The sequence below is a fragment of the Hippoglossus hippoglossus genome, chromosome 21 (genome assembly GCF_009819705.1).
Source record: "Hippoglossus hippoglossus isolate fHipHip1 chromosome 21, fHipHip1.pri, whole genome shotgun sequence".
Taxonomy (NCBI): domain Eukaryota; kingdom Metazoa; phylum Chordata; class Actinopteri; order Pleuronectiformes; family Pleuronectidae; genus Hippoglossus; species Hippoglossus hippoglossus.
Window position 1 is genome coordinate 8,159,796 of NC_047171.1, and position 22,967 is coordinate 8,182,762.

The 22,967-nt window shown below is 39.7% G+C and overlaps 2 protein-coding genes across 2 annotated transcripts; one reads left to right on the forward strand and one right to left on the reverse strand.

Moving 5' to 3' along the window:
• Positions 1-1,409: 1,409 nt before the first annotated feature.
• On the reverse strand, positions 1,410-11,024 carry chpfa (chondroitin polymerizing factor a). Its single transcript, XM_034574437.1, has 4 exons — positions 10,357-11,024; positions 8,219-8,783; positions 6,200-6,382; positions 1,410-6,026 (listed from the first exon to the last, which is right to left on the reverse strand). Exons 1-4 carry the CDS (start codon positions 10,644-10,646, stop codon positions 4,764-4,766), a joined length of 2,301 nt encoding a protein of 766 aa, XP_034430328.1. The 5' UTR covers positions 10,647-11,024; the 3' UTR covers positions 1,410-4,763.
• A 3,068-nt stretch (positions 11,025-14,092) lies between these two features.
• LOC117755086 (pyridoxal kinase-like) lies at positions 14,093-22,252 on the forward strand. The gene is made up of 11 exons (XM_034574598.1): positions 14,093-14,357; positions 15,212-15,266; positions 17,287-17,391; positions 18,066-18,149; positions 18,259-18,293; positions 18,472-18,557; positions 18,736-18,781; positions 18,877-18,988; positions 19,266-19,402; positions 19,522-19,588; positions 20,463-22,252. The coding sequence occupies exons 1-11, from the start codon at positions 14,277-14,279 to the stop codon at positions 20,588-20,590; spliced, it is 936 nt and encodes a 311-aa protein (XP_034430489.1). The 5' UTR covers positions 14,093-14,276; the 3' UTR covers positions 20,591-22,252.
• The last annotated feature ends 715 nt before the right edge of the window (positions 22,253-22,967 follow it).

The window sequence follows — 22,967 nt, forward strand, 5'->3', positions numbered from 1 at the left end:
GCACTGTAAAACACGGCCGGGAGTTATTCTGTATCCGAAAGCATGGAAAATCACAGATAAGTCGATTGGAGGGAGTTGGTGCTACAACGGCAGTGTGTGTGAGGTGCCACAGGAGCGAGCGGCTCTGTAGCAGACGGGACAACGTCCCTGCTTGATAACATGTAGCTCACATTCCTGAGATTCCTCCAGCCTCTGCTCTATTTCCATTCTCGCTCAGCTCCTTAAGGCCGCCCTTTATACGGCTCTGTGACATTCAGCCTGTGCTCGCTTATTGCATTATCCATAGAAATCAATTTACTGCAACCAGCCACAGATTATATGTTTTGAATATCTCGTTATTTTGTCCTGTATTTTGGGGGGGGGGGGGGGTTTCCAGCTGAATATGTTTTAGCCGAGCCCTGAGGGGTCATCTGAGAAGAGAAAAATATAAAGTGCAGGGTGATGCAAGCGGTTGTCAGGAATTTATAATTTCATCCCATATCTGACAGAAATGGAAATGGACCATCACTGCAGTAACAAGGAAAGCTTACATTTTGTACAGAAGTTGTGATCTTGTGATTATTCCCTCTGTTAGGACACGTTTTATAAATGTTACATATGGTAAATACGATGACTATTAAAGTTTAGATAAAAACCACTGCTTCCTAAATCAGAGCCTAGTTCACTGTGTAACTCCATGTTATTATTTATTTACTTTAGAACACGTTTTCACACATTTTAAGGTACTTCCACCTGTAATTTTGTGATATTAAAAAAGGATTTAAAAGATTTCAAGGGGGAGTTTAGGGGCAACTCATAGAGGGTATTTCAAAATAAGTGATTTATTAACCTCTTCTTTCTCTCTGTAGAAAATTTTTAATACCCTCCAGGTAAACCCAAATTTTGAAAACAAATCTCTACATTTTCTAGTCCCAGTTTCTTGAGCACTTGAAACGCCTGTGTCGCCGTGTGGGAGGAGAAAGTCCTGGGATCGAACGTAAAACGAAGTACAAAATAATGACTCACAATTAACTCCCGGCTGCTCTGTAGTTATGTGGTTTTACTGCATGCCTCGGGGTAGTGCATACAGACCCCTGAAATAACTAAAGCTGTAATTAAGGTTTCAACGTTTTCCCTGTTTTTTAACCCGGCCCCAGACGTCGGGAATACCTCGGCTCTGACAGGAGAAGGAATGTTAACTGCAGCCGCACTTGAGCACATGCTGAGAACAAGAAGGAGATGAACGGATCGTCTGAATCCAAATATGATTTCTAATGTTCACCGGGCTGCTCTCCTCCGCCACGAGCAGCCAGCACTGGTCAAGGAGCACACAGACGGCAAACATGCTCTTCTGCTGACACCTAAAGGACAAAGTGGATTTTGTAGCTGCAGTGTAAAATCCACTATTTTCTAATAACAAAAACAGGATATTTTTATATTCAAATATTCTTTATTTAAAAATTACAATAATTCACAGTTCATTTGGGAATTACAGCACACAATAAAAAACGTACAGCGTGAACTTAAACATATTGCTTTGGTTATATTAGTACCCATATATGCTTCAAATAATGTAAACCAATGGGTCAGAACATCGATGGAAATTAGAAACAGGAGCTCATGTATTTGCCTACTTTTTGAAAAGATTAACTTGATTCAAAGTGTAAAGTAAAAAAACACATTGTAAATTGTCTTCATGGTGAAACGACATGATTTTTCAAAGCACAAAACACAAGAGGATACAGCATATGATTGATTGTGTCAACAAGGAAATAAAATATTGCTGTGTAAATAAAGCTAAAAAAGCCGTAAAAATTGGGTCTATAAAATATTTATACATGTACAGAGGACGTCATGGAAGCCTCTGATAGTGCAGACGTGTTCAAAATCTGCTAAATGCATAGAGAAATAAGTTACAGACAAAATACTCAGCGACGGTGGCTGTGTTAACTACACAGGGTGAAGAATCTGCCCCTCAACCTCAGGCCTCTCACGTCTACAGAAGGCAAAGACGACGCAGTTCACCAACGACTTCATGTTCACAAATCTCTGCCTTTCACAGTGGTTTCTTTTTTTGGAAGATGCAGGTCTTTTTTCTATTCTGCACATTATTAATGTCGTACTCTTGAAAATCACGCCGGACGCTCTCGCTGTCAGCTGGAGCGCGGCCGCGGTGAAAGACTTATCTCGTCAAGATAGAGATGCGTCATGAATATAAAGGAATTTTTATATATATAGAAATGCAAAAAGTCAGCACCAACTGACTGCGGTCTGTGTTCACATGGCAGAAAATACAGCAAACACTGCTTCTGATCACCACTGTGGATGTAGTGTGTGCTTTGAAATACGATTACAGTTAAAGTGACTCACCTTAATCTTTATCTATTTCAAAGTTAATTTGATGACAAAAAGTGTCTAGTGTCTTCAAAATACATTAAAGTTCTTGTCAAAGTGATTACAGTGTATTTACTTAGCGTTAAAGTATGAGTCCTAAATTAATGTAACATCAGGAACAGTATCGTAAAATACACATTTGCTGTACTTGCAGCAAATATCTTTGACAGTAAAAGTCCTGTCCTCCATCAGACATCGGTCCAGGCCTGCTTTCAGTAATATTGCACAAAATGATAGAACATCAGAACTGTCTGGTGTTAAGTACCCGCTGTGTGGTAACGTGGAAAAAGGCCTCCATTGGATTGTATTGCAACTAGGAGAAAGTAGCCAGTAAATGGAGGACAATGACACCGTTCAATAACTTACAAAGTCTTAAACTCTTTTCAGTGTCTTTTGGTGACACAGAAGAAATCTTTCATACATTCGTAACTTCAGTCATTTCTAAACTAATTAAATTCAGTTTTTAAGTACCGCTTACTTCAATGAGGACTCTTGAATAAATGAATCGCCCGGGCAATCACTTCAGACATTTTAGCAAGATGATTTTACCCCCATTATTCATAATCATCCTTTGACTCTACGAGTAAAAAATGGTATGCAACATCAAAAGATTTCAAAGAGGAAAACTAAACGTACTCTGTTGGCGAATTATGACGACATCTAAGGACATTTGATACTTTTCAGGAAGCCTTTTCCTGCTTTGAGGCACATGTACAACCTGTGGACGCTTGGGATCATGATATTTCCAAGTCACCTGTAATATGTATAGTTTTTAATCAACTACCCATTCAATTCAAAGCTATGTAACAGTCTCTATCCTCAGTGAAAGTGAGTATCTCCCACTTATGTTTAAAACTACTATTGATGTAAAAATAGCAAAATTCTGATGAAAAACATCCGATGTGCAACATCCGAATGATTAATAAAATAATTTCAAAACAGCCAGCATATGAAAACGTCAGTGTCAAGGCACATACACAAACATGTGCTTTTAAGAATACTCAAATCAGTAAATATCAAAAGCTCAACGCTTCAGTGCCCTTCCATGAAAGGGCAAACAAACCGTGGCGCAATGGGCCTTTTTCACGGTGGACATTTTGAAATGTCACGGTGCAAAAAAGCACTGGTGTAAATAATAAGTGGAACGATGGCTGAATTCCATTTAGCTGCTTCAGTTCCGGGGGACCTGGTGTCGTACGTGCTGACTCACTGTCACACAGACTTAGTCTTACTGGGACAGATGAATAGAACAGCAGCAGAGTTGATGATCAGTTATATCAGTACCTTTACTTCTCCTACACTGAGAGAAGAAAAGTGTTTCACCAACTTAAAAGTAATTTGATAGGCAAAACATAAATTAATTAAGTTTGTTCAAATTAAAGTTAACAAGTTATTTTCACATGATTCACAAGTTTAATTTGAACAAACTCAATTAATTTGCTTGCTACCAATCTACACTTTTTTAAAGTTGGTAAACTATTTTCTTTTCACAGTGTACTTTAACAACAAAATGTCTGCTATGAAAAAGGCCGAAATATTACCATGTATCTATTACAGCTATACTCTAACTCCATTAAAAAATATCTTTGACATCAAAATCAGATTAACATTCTGTGAATAGAAAAAAACATTGCTGCTCGTACTTCTGATGCCACTGAGATGCAATAACCCACTAAAGCTTTCTGCTATTTTGAACTCATTGTATTAGTTCACTTGGTTTAATCCTCCAACCCCAAACAAAACCACGAGCAGCTGTACCGTGCACACTAATTCAGCCAAGCCTCTTGTGAGTCTTTATTCCAGGAGTTGGTGGATTAAACCAAGGTTAAAGTCCCTCTGAATATTGGAATTTCACTGGACTCTGGAAAGTAAAGTGACTCAAATCGCATATGGCGCCGTCCACTGGAGGTTTGGAGGACACCTTCACCATGACAACAGGAAAAGCTAACCGTACCTCTAGGCTCTGCTGCTTTGATTTTCTGCCCTCTAGTGGTAAAAAAAATTGCTCGACGCACATTTTAAAATCGTCAGAGTAGCAAAAGCATTTTGGTTCTAGGTACTCATCTGTACGGATAAGTATTGTAAACATTTGTATATTTTAAAAAAAAATGAAAACAAGTTTATGAATGTACTGCATCGGTACTAATTACCTAAAAACTCTAACAAACCAAATAACCCTTGATGCACAAGATAGAGAACGTCAGACGAGGTCACATACAGTTCATGACCACATCTCCAAACATGGGCTGTGTTTCGGGCAAAGCAAATTTACGGGTGGTTCCCATGTTCCGCCCATATTCTAGCTTGCATCAAAACGCTGTCGGAAAAAAAGACACAGCTTTTAATGTCTGTTTAAAGAAGTGCAGGAGCAGACAGTTCAGTGGAAAATTTCAAGTGCTGTTTCCTTGTTCTTGCTCAAACAGCAGCATGGCGAGCTGCGAGCGAGAGCCGAGACCTTCCAAGTTACTCTGAACACATCTGTGATAGATGTCCTCGCTGAGTCTCGGGTTGCAAGTTTGGTAGCGGTACTGCTGGTGCAATGCTGGCTCTACTGCCCTGAATACGTGCAGACCCGAGTACTTCACGAACATGTCGTAGATGTCCGTTGTCTCTAGAATCTCCTCATTCTCCTGGACGTCCGACACCATTCGTGTGCGCGTTGACATGTAGTCGGAGTTGTAAAAACAGGATTCTTCAAATGACAGGCGGTCGAAGTGGCCCGCGTCCTTGATCAGATCGACTGTGGCCGGATGCGGTTGGTTGTGATAGGCCACGTCAGGATTGTAGTCCTGGAAATGGATGGGGAAGAACACCTGCCAGTTGTTTATGGAATTCATGCGACAGCGGTTCAGAAATTCAGTATTGATATTTGTGTTGACGCCAGCCAAGAAGAACAGCGTGTCAACTGGGTGCTTCTTCGAGATGATGTCCATGAACTTGATCTGGGATGGTGTTTCAGTCTTGACACTTATCCATGGTATTTTCACTGTGGGATATTTGCGTTCATAAGTATTAATCTGAGCCTTTACACTAGCAAATATATCATTCTGATTCACCTGTTGCGCCTCCACTGGGTCATAAATAAATAAGAATGTTAGGATAGCATTTTCACTTGTCTCAAAGGCATTTGAGGCAAAGACTTCAAGGAAATGCTGGACAAAGCCCTGGTCCTTCAGAGTAAGAGGTATTATGATGTGAACTCTTGTGGCTTCAGTGACATAGGGCATGGGAATTATCTCTATTTGGCTTAAAGGTCGCACCAGATGAACCCTCTTAGTGATAGAACGGCTGTGACCTTTCTGGTTTACAACCTCCAGCTGAAGGTCCAAGGTGTACTCCATGCCCCGGACGGGGTCGAAGCGCCTGTAGCCGTTAATTAGCTGCTGCTTCTTCAGGTGTAAAACAGGCTTGTACTTCTTGTTCAGCTCTCCTACGGCCGTGTCAATGACATCAGCCACATCCATGCGGTCAACGCCACGCAGCTCACACTTGGGAGAGCCATCAATGCACAAATATGTCTCCTCCTCTGTAAAGTATTCCCACTTCAACACTTCAAACCGGGATTTGGGCTCAAAAGGTGGATTGATCCCCACTGGCCACTGGGAGCTTCGGTTGCCATCAAAAGCAACAACACTCACGTTCTTTATTTCGGCCTGTGGCAAAACAAAAAGTGTAGAGCAATTTACAGTTAACAACCTGTTATTCACAAAATAACAGAACGCTAAAATCTGGAGCTACAATAGTGGAGGCCAATGAGAAAAGAGAGGCCAGGTGTTTATTTTTGACTGAACTAAAGGTGATTTGTGACTCTTGAATATCAGCTTACCTGCAGTTTAGCAATCTCATCGTAAGTCTTCTGCAGTTCAATCTCAGTGAAGTATCTATGCAGCCGGTACATCTGTTCAGGGTCAGAAACTGGATGGACGGTCAGAGCGTTCTTGAAATGTTCGTTCTGCTCTTTACTTGGATCAGAGTTTTTTCCCAACTCGTAGTGTTGGTACTGACGCCCCTGAGAAGAAACAGAGAGATCCTTTCATGAGCTGTCTCAAATCTGGCATAACAAAAAGATGACCTAGGTTATTTCAAGCTTAGTTGTTGTACTGCCTGTGCGACTTCCATTCAAATAGACATTACATGTGATCCGGGAAGCGTCTGGCTCAGTTCCACTCCAAACAGGCTGGTTTCAAACCATAATTACAAAGTGACGAAAGAACTGAGATTCATTTTTTGAGAACAGAACACTATTGTTATACGATTACAGATTAATTTAGTAATTTTCAGGAACTACAGTTGTTCTGGGAATATGAGCTATATTTTAATTAATTCCACCACAGGGTATATTTGTAAACTGATCACTGTTGCCTCAGGTGAAAAAAGCAACAGTTAAGAATTTAGAGGTGAAACCTACAAACTGGCTGACACTGGCGGCAGAATCCCACTTAAAGACCCGGTAATTTAAACTGAAAACACAGTAACCACCTAAGGAGCTTGAGTGATTAAAAAAGTGAATCCAATCTGATCAAGCTATTAAAAGAACAAGGAACGGAGACGCTGCTTAACTGAGCAATGAGGCCACTCTTGCAAATGTTTGCCCACAGCTTACAGCCTGTCATGGTGCACTTGGTGAAGCCTTGTCTGTGCCTAATTGTCAGCAACGTTCTCTCTGAACAGAAACATCGATGACTGGCTCTGTGTTCAAGCTCTCTCACCCTTACCAGGCCTTTTAACTTTCCCCTTGCTTATCTGCGGGGCTCTTCTGGCTCAGGGATGTTAACGTAACCATGCAAGTCACTCTCAATTCAGAAACAAGATGGTTTCCTGCTCTGGGTCACGGCCAAGGAGGAGAAAATGGAGGCAAAAGGCATCATAACACCTATGAAATAAATATCTAGACCTGTGTTTATAATGTGTCATGAGTATAGTTACATTTTGTGGTAGTTTTCTGCAACGATGCATTGTAGACGACAAACTGTAGCATGGAGACGTGAAAACTGCTGAATGCAGCAAACAGTCACCTCAAAGGGGCACTGGGGCAGATCAAGGTGCTACTGAGCTTGTTTGACCTTAAATGCTAATGACATTACAGGAGCACAGCATGTTGACCCACAGGGGATTTTCACACCATTGAACCTAAGCAAGACTGAACTCAGCTGTGCTCTGCTTCGCCTGTTTACTCGCTGATGGGATCAATGGAAAAGGGAAAAACAATGAAAGGGTAAAGGGTATTAGCAATCCACTCTGTTATATAAATACCACCTCTGTGCTAACATGGTAATTAGAGTTTTATATAGCCTGTCTGTCAGTTTTAAGTGCAGTCCCAGAGGCAAAGCATGATTTCCTCCATGACCGTTTAGTTTCTGTTCAAGAAGGACAACCTGTGCAGTAATGTGTCACACAGCTGTTCTGAATGACAGTGTTAGAGCAGTTCTTCTTTGTAGCTGCTCATAATTTTAACTATGTTACGAGGCAAAGAAACAGTTTTGTCAAATTAAAAAAAATATATGTATCAACTAGAATGGCAAATTACACACACTCATAGAAATCAGTCGCAGAAACATGCCAGATTTTTTTTTTACCAAGATCCATGAAATTAACCAACATGGTGAAAAATGCATTATCTTGCAATATTAAAGAAAGTGATCAAAATTCCCCTGCCACCTGATATCGGATCTGCACCAAAATAATAACAATACCACATCCTCCCACCAAGTGTGATGGTAATCCTGTAATTTGAGTAATCTTTCTTACAAACAAACAAACGGACAGGGGTCAAACCATGATCTCCTGGGCTGAGGTAATGAAAAGACACAATCTGTACTCGTGGTGAGGATTACAGTCGACCTACCTCATATTCACCGACACAGTTTGTGCTGGTGTAATCGATGATGCATCTCCCGAGCCACTCGTCAGGCCTGGCGCTCAGGATATCGTTCCTACAGTTTTCCAAGAAGGGCTGGAGCCGCAGGAGCAAGGAACGCGACAGGAGGTACCCAAACCCCCCGTAGCAATACTTCCCTTCCATCTCCCCACCGATGAACTCCTCAGGACTGCCCATGTAAAGCTCCCTCTCCATACTCAGGTGATCAACCAGGGTCTTGATCCGGTCAGCCTCCGTGTAGGTGTCGTCTTGGACGAAGTAAAACCAGTCGTATTCATTGATGTAGTGGTCTAAAATATATCTGATGGTCTGAAACATGTTCCAGATCAGTCTCTCGTCTCCATGAGAAACCACAAACATGCCGTGGGGAATTTTGCGGTTGCGCATGCCGGTGAAGAAGATGACAGAGTCCAGGTGATGGCTGATGGTGCGATTGACGGCTACGCCCATGGTGTTGATGGTGTTTTTGGATGTCAGGACCCCGACAAACAGACGCTCACGCATCCCCAACTCTGTGCTTATGTACCTCGCCCTGAAAGAAACATCAAAACAGCTACTGATTAAGACAAATGTCCACCAACATGTCTGTGAAGCGTCTCAGTGGTCCAGGTCATGGTATCTTCATCCAGGAGGCTTCTTCAGCTCTGAGCTTCAGAACTGAAGAAGCCTCTCGGATGTGAGGTACGTAAACTTGTACAACTTCTGAAGATTCCACCAACAATGCTCCACCTTACTGTCACATCAATCGACATTATTTTCACAATTTTGTCTCTATAACTTTCAGGTTTAGTTCATTGATTGGTCTTAAAATAAATGGGAATAACAATTGACTGAAAATCCTAGTTTATCGAATGAGAAAGAGCCAGAAATCTGATGTCATGGAAATTGTTGACGTTTTCAAATATCCTCATAGATACACAAGACTAACAAGAAAAACCAAAGGCTCTGTTGAGGTAAACATGTAAGAACTCGTCAATCAAACATGACCTAACCTAACTTTAATTTGTTTGTTACACTCTACATTGCATCAGTCAGAGCTCTACTTAGAGATATAGATATCTCAATTAGTGGATTGAAAGAAAGCTAATGGGTGAATGAATGTGTATTTTGTGTCAGCTGTACCTCCTACTGTACAAACTGCTGCCTGGCATGGATTGAAAAGGGGGTTTGACACTTACACCTCTGACCTCAGCAGAACTTCTCTAAGAGGAAAAGAGTTTCTCAGAAATGTTGTGAAATGCAACCACTCTGGTTGTGAGGGCTAACATTTACACAAGGGATCTATCCAGGAAATCTTGGACGTGTTTGCTGGTTTACAAAGAAAATGTTGAGTCAGGTCTTCAGCATGAAGTGTGGGAGTAAAATATGTACTGGATATTATTTCAATGGCAGCGAATGTTAGCTGAGCAGAAGACTTTCTGCAGTCATTTGACGGAGGCCAATGACATGTCATACAAAAGAAGGGAAAAAAAGCCTTTGGTAAATAAAAACTTAGTTAGCTTTGTTTTACTAGATTTATATATTATGTTGTATTAAACTTATATTGTGTCATCTTATTAGTTGTATTTACTTCATGTGGTAATATATTTAGTTATTCTTATCATTTAGTTTTTTTAATGTTTTATTACATGTTGTTTGTTGTTTAGAAACAGTCATTCTCGTCATTTAGTTTATAATTATTGAGATGTATTATAGTAAGTTAGTTAGCTTTACATATAATGTTGTGTTAAACTTATTTATTCATGTCATTTACTTCTAATTTACTCTATTCATCATGTGAAGTTTGAATGATTATGTTGTGTTGTTTGTTGTGTTACATTAGTTGTATTGTGCTTGGTTATAATTGTCATTTACTTCTAACTGATGATCTTTATGTGTGAAGTCATAACTTGACATGACTACCAGGGTCACCTGTACACCCAGTGAGATGTGGACTCACACACACACACTGATTCATCATCCTCAGTAGTTACACAGCGGCCTGCTGCACTGTAACACACAACACTGAGTACACGTGTGTATTCAGTCATGTGTATATAGTGTTATCCGTGTATTCAGTGTCTAGTGTGTATTTACAGTGTGCTGACCAGGGGACCCACACTGACCTGAACACTTTCTTGGGGGCGCCCTGCTGGACTTGTTTATAAGGGACGATCCTGGGTTCGAACTGCTCCTCGGACTCCCCCTCGCTGAGGCTGGAGATGGAGTTGGGCTTCCGGGCTCCTTTGAGTTGTCCGTCCTGCGCCGCGGTCACGTCCTCCGCCTCCGTCCCGTCCACGCGACACGCTTCGTCCGTCCAGTTCACGCTCAGCAGACTCAACGTGAACCCCAGAGAGATGCCGATGATCACCGGGCCGACAGACCGCAGCACCGACATCAACGCCGAAAACCTCATCTTGTGCGTCGGGCTCCTGTCTTCGTCAGCCCCGGGTAGCCTCCGAAACAGCCCGAAGAAGAAGCCTCTGGTCCCGGACAGGTCAACCACACATCGAGTCCGAGGCCGAGCAGCCGTCTCCACTTTCCACTTCAGGAAAAAGATGCGGCGTCTTCCTTGAAGTTTACGCAGGGTTGTTACGTGTCAGTGCCGCGGCTTCATGGCTCCTCCCCGGCAGGACGCTGGCGGAAGACAAGGGTCTAGTTCCAGGAAGTGTGGATGGATGCGGGCTGCGCAGGGCGGAGGGATATTCAACGATACTTAACGAGGGGAAATGTGAACTTGAACGTAACCAAAGTCCCTGTGTCCTTCCGAGGCCCCGGTTCGTTTATACTGTCACATCTAGATACTGTATTTCTCTCTGTGGTGATTTATTTTTTACAGATCAGGAAATAACAACATGGACAAATTCAAACCAGTCATTAAACCATTATATGTGTTAGTATATATAAAATAAGATAAAATAAGATAATCCTTTATTAGTCCGACAATGGGGACATTTGCAATATTACAGCAGCAAGAGCCAAAAATAGGCATCAGTAAGTAATAATAAGTCACATGCAATACTTAAGTGTAAGGATAATAATACTTAAGTGTAATGCTGTTGACACAAATTCCTGTTTTTGTCTTTTTTACACTTTCAGATTGCTGCAACCCTTAAAGGTTCAGTGTGTCGAATTTAGTGACATCTAGTGGTGAAGTTGCATGTTGCAGCTGAATACCCCTCACCTAACCTCCCCTTCAAAACATGAAAGAGAACCTGTGGTAGCCTTCAATTGGTATCAAAACTCAGAAGGTGTTTAGTTTGTCCAGTTTGGACTACTGTAAAAAAAAACATGGCGACCTCCGTAGAGAGGACCCCCTCCTGATGTAAATATAAAGTATGTAGATATAAAGGGCCCATTCTAGGGTAAAGAAAACAACAATTCGTACAATTTAGATGGTGGTTTAGGGTCCTATCAGTGAAAACATCACAGGATTATTTTATATTTAATTTCTGCCAATAGATCCCTTTCATCTAAATCTGGACCTAAACAGTTATTACATTCTTTCCATTGTCATTGGATATGTATGTGCTAGTAATGTACAATATTTGCAACATACACTACTGCATCCTTAAGTCTTAAAAAAAGTAATATTCTAACATTGCCCTTGCTTTTTTTTCCTATTTCTCAAAGTTGTCACTTTATGGCACTGTCATCAATATTTTGCATCTTCTTTGGTCTTCATAAAAATTCTGTTTACTTTTGTTTGTTTATGTTTAATTTATCTTAACTTTGTAAGGGTATGTATATGTTTAGTTAGGATAAGATTAAATTTATTATGCAAGAAAGGTTTGTGCCAAAGATGCTCAGTAGACATACAGTAGTACATATAGATTCATGTTTATACTTTCTGTACTTACATAAATAAGATGACAATAGAAATATACAATGTGTAGAACAGACGTGCAAATAGCTGTATGTAATATCAGTTTCCCAGAGAGTTTCGCCGTCTCTCTCTGCAGCTGCTCCATGTGCATTTCAGTGATGATCAACTTTCAGCCCATCCATCATACTGTTCCCTATCAGCCTCGGTGTTATTCACCCAGGTGTCAGGAGCACTGTGCTTTATGGTCTTCTCAGTCAATGCTTCAAACAGAACTTTCGACGTCTTAAAAAAAAAGAAAACTCCCTGCCTCTGATCTCACGCAGTTCACTAAGACCTCCATCATCCCCCCTGCCTGAGCCCCTGATCCACACACACTGAGCAACATCAACAGCAGAATATAAGAGAACTCCTCATTAGGCATTTACAGGTCTCAACACTGGTGCATTTGCAGAATTGGCACGTTTTAATGCTCTCTATTCAGCTGTATTAATTAAGTCAAGTATTTGTGATTGGCAGTTTGAATAGGATAAAAGGGGATGAATCAATAAGACCTTTGTGCTGGTGAGATGGTGCAATGTATTACAAGCTGGTTTACTTTCTTTGTATGCATTACATGAAGTCACAGCTTTACATGTATGGTGTTTGAACATGCGTTTATAGACAAGAACACCCTCAAATGCATTTATATTTCTAAATGTGAAGGGGAACCTGTGACTATTACAAGCCTGATTTTTTCTTGCATAATGTCATCACTTTTATGCCCCTTTTACACTGGAATGGAAATATTGAACTACTTTTTGGGACCCTATGATTGTCTTTTACATCTTCCAGTGAAATTAGTAGTTTTATCCCCCCATTTATTCAGGTGTCAAGTAAATATTCGTTCTCTTGTGCCCCCTAGTGGTGATCTAGACACACACCTCAATTCGTTTTTATTCAGATTGATGAAATATGATATAGGGTTAGGGTTGAGCAAATAGCCACATCTTACAATAATTTACGTTTGCTTACATGCACTAATGAATACATAATTTAATTTTACATGAAATAGCCAAATGATGCTGAGCAATTTTTGTGTCTGACCCATATGTGTAAAAGTATCTTCCTTCTTCATTTTGGAGAAGGCTCCTTTGAAGACATACAAGATGAATCATCTATGTCATCAAAGCTCATTTGATGCCTTTATCCAGCTCCAGCTTGATCCTGTAGAAGATAGTCTAGGTCCTCATCATTAGAGATTTCAGACTCAGAATCAAGACCCAGAATTGCCTCCTCATTTTCCACATGTTCTTCATGCACCATCTTTATGGCCATTTCAACCGTAAGTCTGAAATGATTGTGACCAGCAATACTAACACTCTGGATAACAAAAATTAAAAGCATATTTTCAAATGCATATCAATCAGTCTATTAAGTATATACTGTTATATTTCGAGTTTTATTTTTATTTTCATCCCCCAGGCCATAAGACTTTTAAACTCCTCCAATCTGTCATAACTCTGCACCTTAGCATATTTGCACTATTGCATATTTGCACTATTGCACACACTTGCATTATTGTTTTTCTTTTTTTCTTTAGGTGTATATATATATTTTAGATATGTATATTTTATTTTAAATTTTAAATTTTGATTGAGCATTGTTATAAGAGAGCCTGTGACCCAAGCTTTTCATTGCAAGCGACTGCTTAATGTTATCGTTGTGCATATGACAGTAAACTCTTGAATCTTGAATCTTGATCTAGCTATGGTTAGCATTGCTGTTAGTATTGTACAAATTTCTCTTTCTCACTAGTAATGGTTTGTAAAATAAGACTTACATGCATCAGCTGTGTGAAATGAATGGTAGGTGTTCCGTAGTGAACACCTGCCATTCAGAAAACACATTTATCTTCACAAGACAGTTATTTCCTTCATAAAAAAAAGTTGAAAAGAAGTTGATTCATTTATTAATTCTGCTAAGAAACTAAGTCAGTGCCCCTGTCTCCCACGTTTGTCGCGAACCCTTGAACGCAGCAGTGTAGGTGTCCTTACAGCTGCCTGAGAAGAAACAGCAAATGTCAGCAGCATTAGCAGCAGCGCCACGTCAGTCCTTCAATCTTTGGACTTGTTCGTTACACGCTGAGTTGTGGTGAGCCTCTGTCTTCGCGCGTCTTCATGCTGTAGCCGCCTGCGCCTCCGTCCCGTGTGTTTTCAGACGTAGTTGTCGCAGCCGGCGGTCATGGAGTGTCGTGTGCTGTCCATTCAGAGTCACGTTGTCAGGGGATACGTCGGGAACAAGTCGGCATCATTTCCTCTGCAGGTAAGAACTGGAAACTGCTGCTGGGGGGGGGGGGACCAGTTCAGTCTGTGTTCCTGGGGAGGAAAACCACACAGAAAACCGTGAAGGGTGTAAAGTTCCACTTCCTGCTTCGAGAGAGGGGTCATGCATTTAATATAACGGTGTATTAAACAACACTTCCCCTGCTGCTTTAAACATCAAAGGCCATTTCCTAATGTTTCCTTTCATCCACTAATCTTAATCGTGTTATGGCTGTAAAATAGCTCAGCTTTCAGCAAATGTGCTGTTTTGTAAAAGAGGAAAATGCCCCTTTGCAAACAGCATGTTCACCATATGGTTACAGTCAGGTTGTCTTTTACTATTTCAACTACTCCTCAACCGGGGAAGCTACAGGTAGCAAACAATCAAAACGAGAAAGACCAGTAATATGTATGGATCTCACTCTCAAATACATGAATCTATGAGTCCAGGCAGATGATAATAGTGTAATAATGTGGGGAATGTGGAAAAATAGTCAACTTCATGCCCATGTCACAATGTTTCCTGTTTTGCTAAAATGACCCTAATGCAACTGTCATCTTCACCATAGAGGTCATGTGGGGACAAAGAAAATCAGAAGGCTAACAACATGTTATTTCTAAACTGTATTTGTAATTTTCCCACCCCTTCTCTATGTTTCTGACCCTTAGTTTGGCAATCAATGGTCTAAAACATGCAAAAAAGCAGAAATGGAACAAAAACCGAAAGTGGATGATGCAACTCTCAGTAATTCGTCTGAGATTCATTCCTGTGGAAACAGCTTGCTGTTTCCACAGGAATGAATCTCAGACGCTGCTCTGTTTAACTCTTTAACTGCTTTATTTCTCTTTTGTCAGGTGCTGGGCTTTGAAGTGGACTCTATCAACTCCGTCCAGTTCTCCAATCACACAGGTTGGCTGAGTGATTTCATGCATCCACCACAGATTCTCAGCACTTGGTTGTAATGCACTGTAAATGACAGGAACACACCAAACAGTAAAAGAGCAGAGGACAAATACTAGAAGCTCTTATAACCAGTGCAGGTTAGGAAATCTTTGTCATCCATGACAATGATCAGAAATAGATACATGTTAGAAGCAATGATTGTTTTTTTAGGAGTTACACAACTTGTAGGAGTCGGAAACAATGAAGACAAACAAAACCTTTTGATCACAGGAAGACTCCACTGTGAACCCTAATGAGGCCTCTTACGTGTCGGGGCAAAGGCGCAATGTGCAGGGTTACTCACTGTCATTGTAATTTGCCTTGGCTGTGTAAAAACCTTTTGATCAGACTCTGTGAAATACAGTCACATCAGTGTGGTTAATTCAGAAAGTTAAACCCTCTCTTCACAAAACTACAGAGTCCAGACAGAGCAGGTCCGTTTGAGTATGTTGTGTGATATAGATACTGTTGTGAATCATTTACTTTTTCATTTTGGATAGTTATAACAGTTAAAGAACAGCTGACGCATAGTTCAACACTTGAGCCGTCAAAAATCTGCTCTGTAAGGAGACTACAATAGATAAAATACCTTTTACAATGAGTCTCAAATATATGTTATAATAATGTTACAGTGTTCAGTGAGGACCAATATACAGAGATGTGAACTGTTGCCTCATTGTTTAGATGCATTGTGACAGAAGTTCATGTTAATTAAACCTATATAAGTGGATATTATCTTAGGCTATAATTTAAATAGATAGTAAATGGCATAAAATCATTACAATGCAGATATTTAACATATACCATTATCCAACTGTACACGAGGTAGATTATCATACAGTTAACTGACTTGTATTTATATGTGTGATGGTCTGGATTTTAAAACCTCTTGTATTACTTCTCTGTCCCTTGTTCATAAAGTAAAGAAGTTTTGAGTAGGCAGAAGTCGTTTCTGTCAATCCTGTCAATCATATGTCGAGGTTGATGAAAGACGGAGATCTTTACCTCCTGCCTGTTAGTTTACAATAATCAGTAACTCTATGGTCATCATCCCACAGATATACAGTGTTAGTCATTTTGAGTAGTCGGGCAGTAAAAATGTCAACGTAAAAAAAAAACACGTGAAACTTTATTTCTCAGGATTATGATCCGAGACCCATGTGCCAAAGTATGTGAAGAATGTGCTTTCACCACAGGTGCAGGAAACATATACGCACATGATTTAAACATCAGCTCCTCTGACTGGGAGAACTGCTCAGTGTTGAGCAATCTTGTGAGAAAATTACACAAGTGTGACAGCTGCAGTCCTCCTTCGAGTTCATTCTAGTTTGAGTAAACAACATTAATATTCATAAAGTTTTACTTTCAGTGGAGGCATTAATGTACTTCCCCTCTAACTACAACGAATGCCTCTACTTGTGAGCTGTGAGTTTGCTGTAATTTAGTAATATGCTTTAAGTTTCCTCTGCAGTAGGAGCAGCTTTTCAGGATCTGTTCTAGGTTAAGGTTGAGAGGGGGACACCAACAGCGGGAAGCTAGCAACCAGGACACAGGCATCCCATTGAGTCGGTTTGAAGGCCCCGTTTGGCCCTGGACAGCACACAGTGGAGGGACCTCAGCAAAGGGAGAGTGGGGGATGGGAAGACAGAGCAAAGAGGGGAATGTTTTCTTAGATTTCTAAAATTTCATCACAGCTGGGATGGTACAGTGAAGCTGTGTTTGTATTATACAAAAGGTTTTGTGTCACGGTTTCCCACTGACCCTCAAAAATATGAAAACATCTTAAGTTTTCAAAATTCAAAGTCTTTGACCTGTGAAAAAGCTTGAATCCTTAAATCTACATTTGACTCATAACAATGTTACACTAACATTTTATTTTTGCTGATGCTTTTGCACATTTCTGCTCTTTTGAATGTGTAATAGTGTTTTTACTGAAATTGAAACAGCATTAAGAATTTCCAAATGTCCTATATCTCCTGAATGTCAGGCTACTCCCACTGGAAGGGACAAGTGCTCACAGCAGAGGAGCTGAACGAACTGTATGAGGGCATCAAGCTCAACGAGGTGAACCACTATGACTACATCCTCACAGGTGAGTCAACGCATGATAACGTCGATCATGAGCAGCTGCACTTTATATGATGATGAAGCACTAAACTCTGCTCACAGCGGCCTGACTTACAGCGACATGTAGCACAACATGTCGAACAAACTCAGCACTCGGTTTTCACCTCTGTCCATTTGTTTGTAAGCAAGATTTCACAAAAAGTACTTGGCGGATTACCACAAAACTTTCTCACAGAATGATTTATGGATCTTGATTTTTAAAAACAGATGTTTAGGGGACTGAAATGAACGAGTGTGTGTTGATCGTGTATGTAGATGCAAATAAAAATCTTGATCTAGTAAATTTAAATGTGGTTTCATTAGGGCACTGTTGGTCCTTGGGGGAGGTATGAGCTCTACTGAGTGCTTAGTTTTTGATGTGTTGACACATAAACATGTATTAAAATATGGATACAGAATCTGAATATTGTCTTCTATGGTCTGAAATTATACTTAAATTTAGACATGGTGGAGAGAGGTTTGGTCATCAATACATTGAAAATCACACCTCAAACTCTTCATAAATCAGTTGCACTGCAACTTACTAGAGTTCTGGATTTTGTTTTATGTCAATAGAGTTGACATTGGAATATGTTTTAAATGCAAAAATGTACAATAAGTCAACTAGACTTAATTTTCCTTTCTGCTTTCTTACTCAAGGTTACAGCAGGGACACGTCCTTCCTGGGAACGGTGGTTGATATTATTCAGGAGCTGAAGAAAGCCAATCCGAGCCTTGTATATGGTAAGTGTGAAATTGGGTTTTTCAAATGAGAAGGAAGGATGTTACTTTTCTGAAAACATTTTTTGATCAATGTTCTTCCAAATCTGAATTTGAGTTTCATTCTCCACAGTTTGTGATCCTGTTATGGGTGACCAAGGTGCTATGGTAAACAGTGAATTCCCATACATTTTTCTTCCACATCATTGATAACACTTGTATCTGTGTGTTCTTTTGAGGCACACATTTCAAAAACACTTTATTCAGTCTCTAAAACTAACTTCCAGGAATCATAATAATTTGTGGTCATGCAGCGTTTCTCTAACAGAGGATGATTTTTTTCCAGTATGTTCCAGAGGACCTTTTGCCAGTCTACAAAGACAAAGTAGTGCCTTTGGCTGACATCCTCACTCCCAACCAGTTCGAAGCAGAGTGAGTGCACCTTTTAACATCATCGCTGAAGAAAGTACAGAATTAACAATGCAATCTAGCACTCTTTTTACATCCTGAAAGCTCAGCCTGTAAAAGTGAATTATGGTGCTAATTTGGCAGTTTGGTTATTTCTGTCTGTCATTACTATTACATCTGAATACTATTTGTTTTTCCACAGGCTATTAACTGGGAGGAAAATTAAAACAGAGGCAGACGCTCTTGAGGTAAATATCATGACCAACTCCAGTTTCGCTGCATTGGGATTTAATTAACCAAGAAGCACAATTTTTTAGAAAATGAGACCGTATATATTTTTCAGGTGATGGAGCTTCTTCATAAAATGGGGCCAGACATTGTGGTCCTCACTAGTACAGACCTGCCCTCAAAACATGGGGACCAGTTCCTTGTGGCCCTTGGGAGCCAAAAAATAGGTAAAGTGCCAGAACAATTGTCTCCCAAAAGAGTTCTGCCTTTTAGCCATTAAGGAGAAATTAGATTTGGAACTTAGTGTTCTTAGCAGAGAACATTATTTTACGTACTTGATGAAGGTAAACAAGGCAAAACTATGTAATTAATGGGGATGAGATGCTATTTAGCATAATAGCACAATGAAGTTCAACTTCATAACAAGCCACGCATGCGTAGTGCTGTTTAACCACTGCCCCTGCCCTCTCGATATCACTCCGCCGTCTGTCTTCCTCACTGCAGTGAAACCAGATGGGACCAAGACCACTCAGAACATCTGCATGGACATCCCCAAAGTCGATGCTGTATTTGTGGGGACAGGAGACCTTTTTGCCGCCATGTTGCTTGCCTGGACTCACCTTCATCCCAAGGACCTAAAGGTCTGCAACACATTTGTCTTTTCAGTCAAACAGCTAAAGGAATCACATCAATCTTGTTACACTGTGTAATGAATAAGTTCAACCTCAATGTAAACAAGTCTCTCTTCTGTTTTTCACAGGCTGCCTGTGAAAAGACCGTGTCAGTGATGCACCATGTCATTAAGAGGACCATTGCTTACGCCAATGGTAGATCACTGTCTCTCTTCTTGGATATGATTGTTGTTATTATTGTTTACCTGAAGGAACAGTGTTTGCTTCCTTTTGCTGTAAATACGTTTTAAGTCAAACAGTAGTAATCTCTGCCACTATTGTGATTCATGATGTGGTCTCTAGTAGTATCTCAAAGAAATAATGTTCACACGCAGATTATGATAATCCACATTGTTTGTCCTCTCACAGATTCGTTTTTTTTTCTATAGTGAGGTATCTATTACAAGTAAATAACATTTTGAGGAAGCCAAATAAGTAATGTAATAACTGTTTTCATATATAACTTTTTACAGTGTTTACAGAGACCAGGATTTAAATGTGACTGCAAGGTTGACCCCAGGGTTTTTGCAGAGTATTAAAAAGTCTTAAAAAAGTCAAATCTTAATTTTATTTTAGGCCTTGGAAATTATGTCACCATATACAAATGCATGTTGGCAGGTCTTAATAATGTGAAGGCCCATTTAAAATTACTTACATCACAATTTAAAATCAATTGTTTTAGACATTTGAGGCACTCATAGTCTGTAATTTCTCCATGTTTTTTTTTTTTTTCAATGATACAGATATTAACACGCTAAATAAAACTACAAACAATACCAACGTGGAACTGATAATGTATAGTCTACAAACTTTTATCTCAGAACACTGATATTTGCTGTCTCTGTCTGTACTTTGTGAGATATCTTGGCATTTTGAGTGTTATTCTGTACTAAGCCACTTCACCTTATCTTCAATTATGAGGGAGTATAAATATTTCTGGGTCTCTGATATGAAACCTGCAGAGACCCTGGACCAGTAAGTCAGTCCAAAACCCTGGTGTTTTACTTAAGCCTCTCTTTTATTCTTTCAGAGATCGCTGGTCCCGGGAAAAGGCCCAGTCCTGCACAACTGGAGCTGAGGATGGTTCAGAGCAAAGCCGACATCGAGAATCCTGCCATCGTAGTGGAAGCAAAGGTTTTAGAAAAGTCCTCTCACTGAAGGCAGTAGCATTGTGTGTGTGAACATTCACATCGTGCTGGTACGAATCAGTTTAGAATCTGGGCGCTCCGCCAGACACATGTAGGATTTTCACATCAAAGACTGTAACATGTCTCTGCCTTACTCTCTGAGGGAGTACAACTATGTTTTGGGGTCAGTAGGATTTGTTGTATGCACATACTGGAATCACTGCCATGTGTCTGTACTATGGCCTTTTTAGATGGTACCCACTTTGATCAAGATTATTTTGTGCGATTAAAACATTTCATCTTGTTTAAAGGTTCAGTGTGTAAGATTTAGTGACATCTAGTGGTGAAGTGTCATGTTGCAGCTGAAAACCCCTGCCCTCACCCTCCCCTTCCAAACATGAAAGAGAACCTGTGGAAGCCATCAGTTGTCATAAAAGCTCAAAAGGTGTTTAGTTTGTCCAGTCTGGGCTACTGTAACAAAAATGGTGGCCTCCATAGAGCGGACCAGCTCCTGATATAAATATAAAGTATTTAAATATAAAGGGCCCATTCTGGGGTAATGAAAACAACAATTCGTACAATTAAATGAAACACACTAGTGAAAACAACACAAGGATTATTTTATATTCAGTTTCGGCCAAAAGATCCCTTTAACCTAAATCTTACACACTGAACCTTTAAGCTGAGGAGAAAATACACAACTCCAGTGTCTACTTGCTTTCGTTAGGATAGTGAGTCAGCCCTCATAACGTGTACTTAAAGTGTGATGCTCACAAGGCATTATAAGCACAGCCGTGTACTATAATATATTATCAAAAACATGTGTTAAGTCAGAAGTAATACACAATGCAGAAGCAAAGAGGTCTCTGTCCCCTGGTGGGGAAAGAAAAAATGGTAAATATACCAACCATTCTAATCATAGTGATGATGTCAATGTCATTTTACCGCATTGTGACTTTTCTGAAATCGTGATAAAGATATGAACGCATGCAGTGTGCTTATATTGCACTTGGGTGTTTATCATGCACTTTAAGTCCTTATACATTTAAGATTTGATGCATTACAAACTAATCAGCCAAAATATTAACAGTTACGTGATTTCAAACTTATTTTTGTAGTGTAATTTCTTTTCCATGGTTACCTATTAAAATACAGTGTCTGTAATTGCTGAGATATGTAATGTAACTTCCATCTCATGCAATGAGTATGCAGTCTTTAAAGTTTTAATTAACCCAAATTATGTGACTTTGTTTTGTTTTAGAGAATTCGTCACTTTACTGATATTCATGAATCTAGTTGTCTTAAGATTTTTTCAAACTGTTTTTCACCTCCTTTTTTAAATTATGCAATGCTTTCTTGAACTAGCGGATGTGTAACATGTTAGTTTCATGTCTTAAGCATCTCAAATTGAGGTATTTGCACAGATAATCTTAAAAATATTTACTAGTTATTTTCATGTTTGACTATTTGTCATATCTCAAGAAAAGAGTCGGTTATGTGAGACCACGCTGTGTAATAGCCTTAACAGGGTTAGGACGGAGCAAAAAAACATTGGTTGTGAATGTTTTTTGTGACCCGATAGTTGATCACCAACAACACATAATATTAGAAAGTCAAGTGCCAAACCTTGAACTGTTGCTTTGATCTAGATGAATATAAGAACAAGAATAATAAATGATTAATCTTTTACTGAAACTGTGTTTGATATCCATCAATTATCTATCACACTTATCTTTTGAGGGGTGGGGAGCTGGAGCTAATCCCAGCATGTACTGATGATTAATACTATTTGATAATTATTATTATTTAATCATTGATAGGTTTCATGATTACTCTCCTGGGGGTGCGGTGTTTCTTTTTACTGACACCTTTTTGCTTTAAGTGTAATAGATGCAGAAATATAATCCTCAAATCAGGTTCACTTTGAATAGTGCTAATGATATTGGGTGGTGGGGCTGGGGGCATCAATCTGGAATTAAAAATGTGTCTGGATTGACTATAAATGTTCTGAATTAGAACATACTATAAGAATTACAATGGTACAAATTACTACTTGTTTAGTATTTTATTGCTACTCTGTTTTCTTTTTGTTCTTTTTCTAAATGATAGTGTCTCTGAAAAAGTAATGAAATAAAAGCATAAGAAATGAAGAATAAAGACAAACAAGTCAGTGTGCGTTAGTTGTGCTGCCAGGTACTTACTACAGACAGGTGACACAGCTCTGTTTTCTCAACACTAATCCACAGTATGAACAGCCAGCATTAACCCAAATAACCAGACAGGACGAATATGTCTGCCCATCTGCATTCTGAACACACCAAACCAAGTTAAAATGTGTGCATCTTTTTTGTGGCCAGTATCCACAATGTAATGTGAACGGTTTAGCTGTGAAATTAAAGGGATGGTTT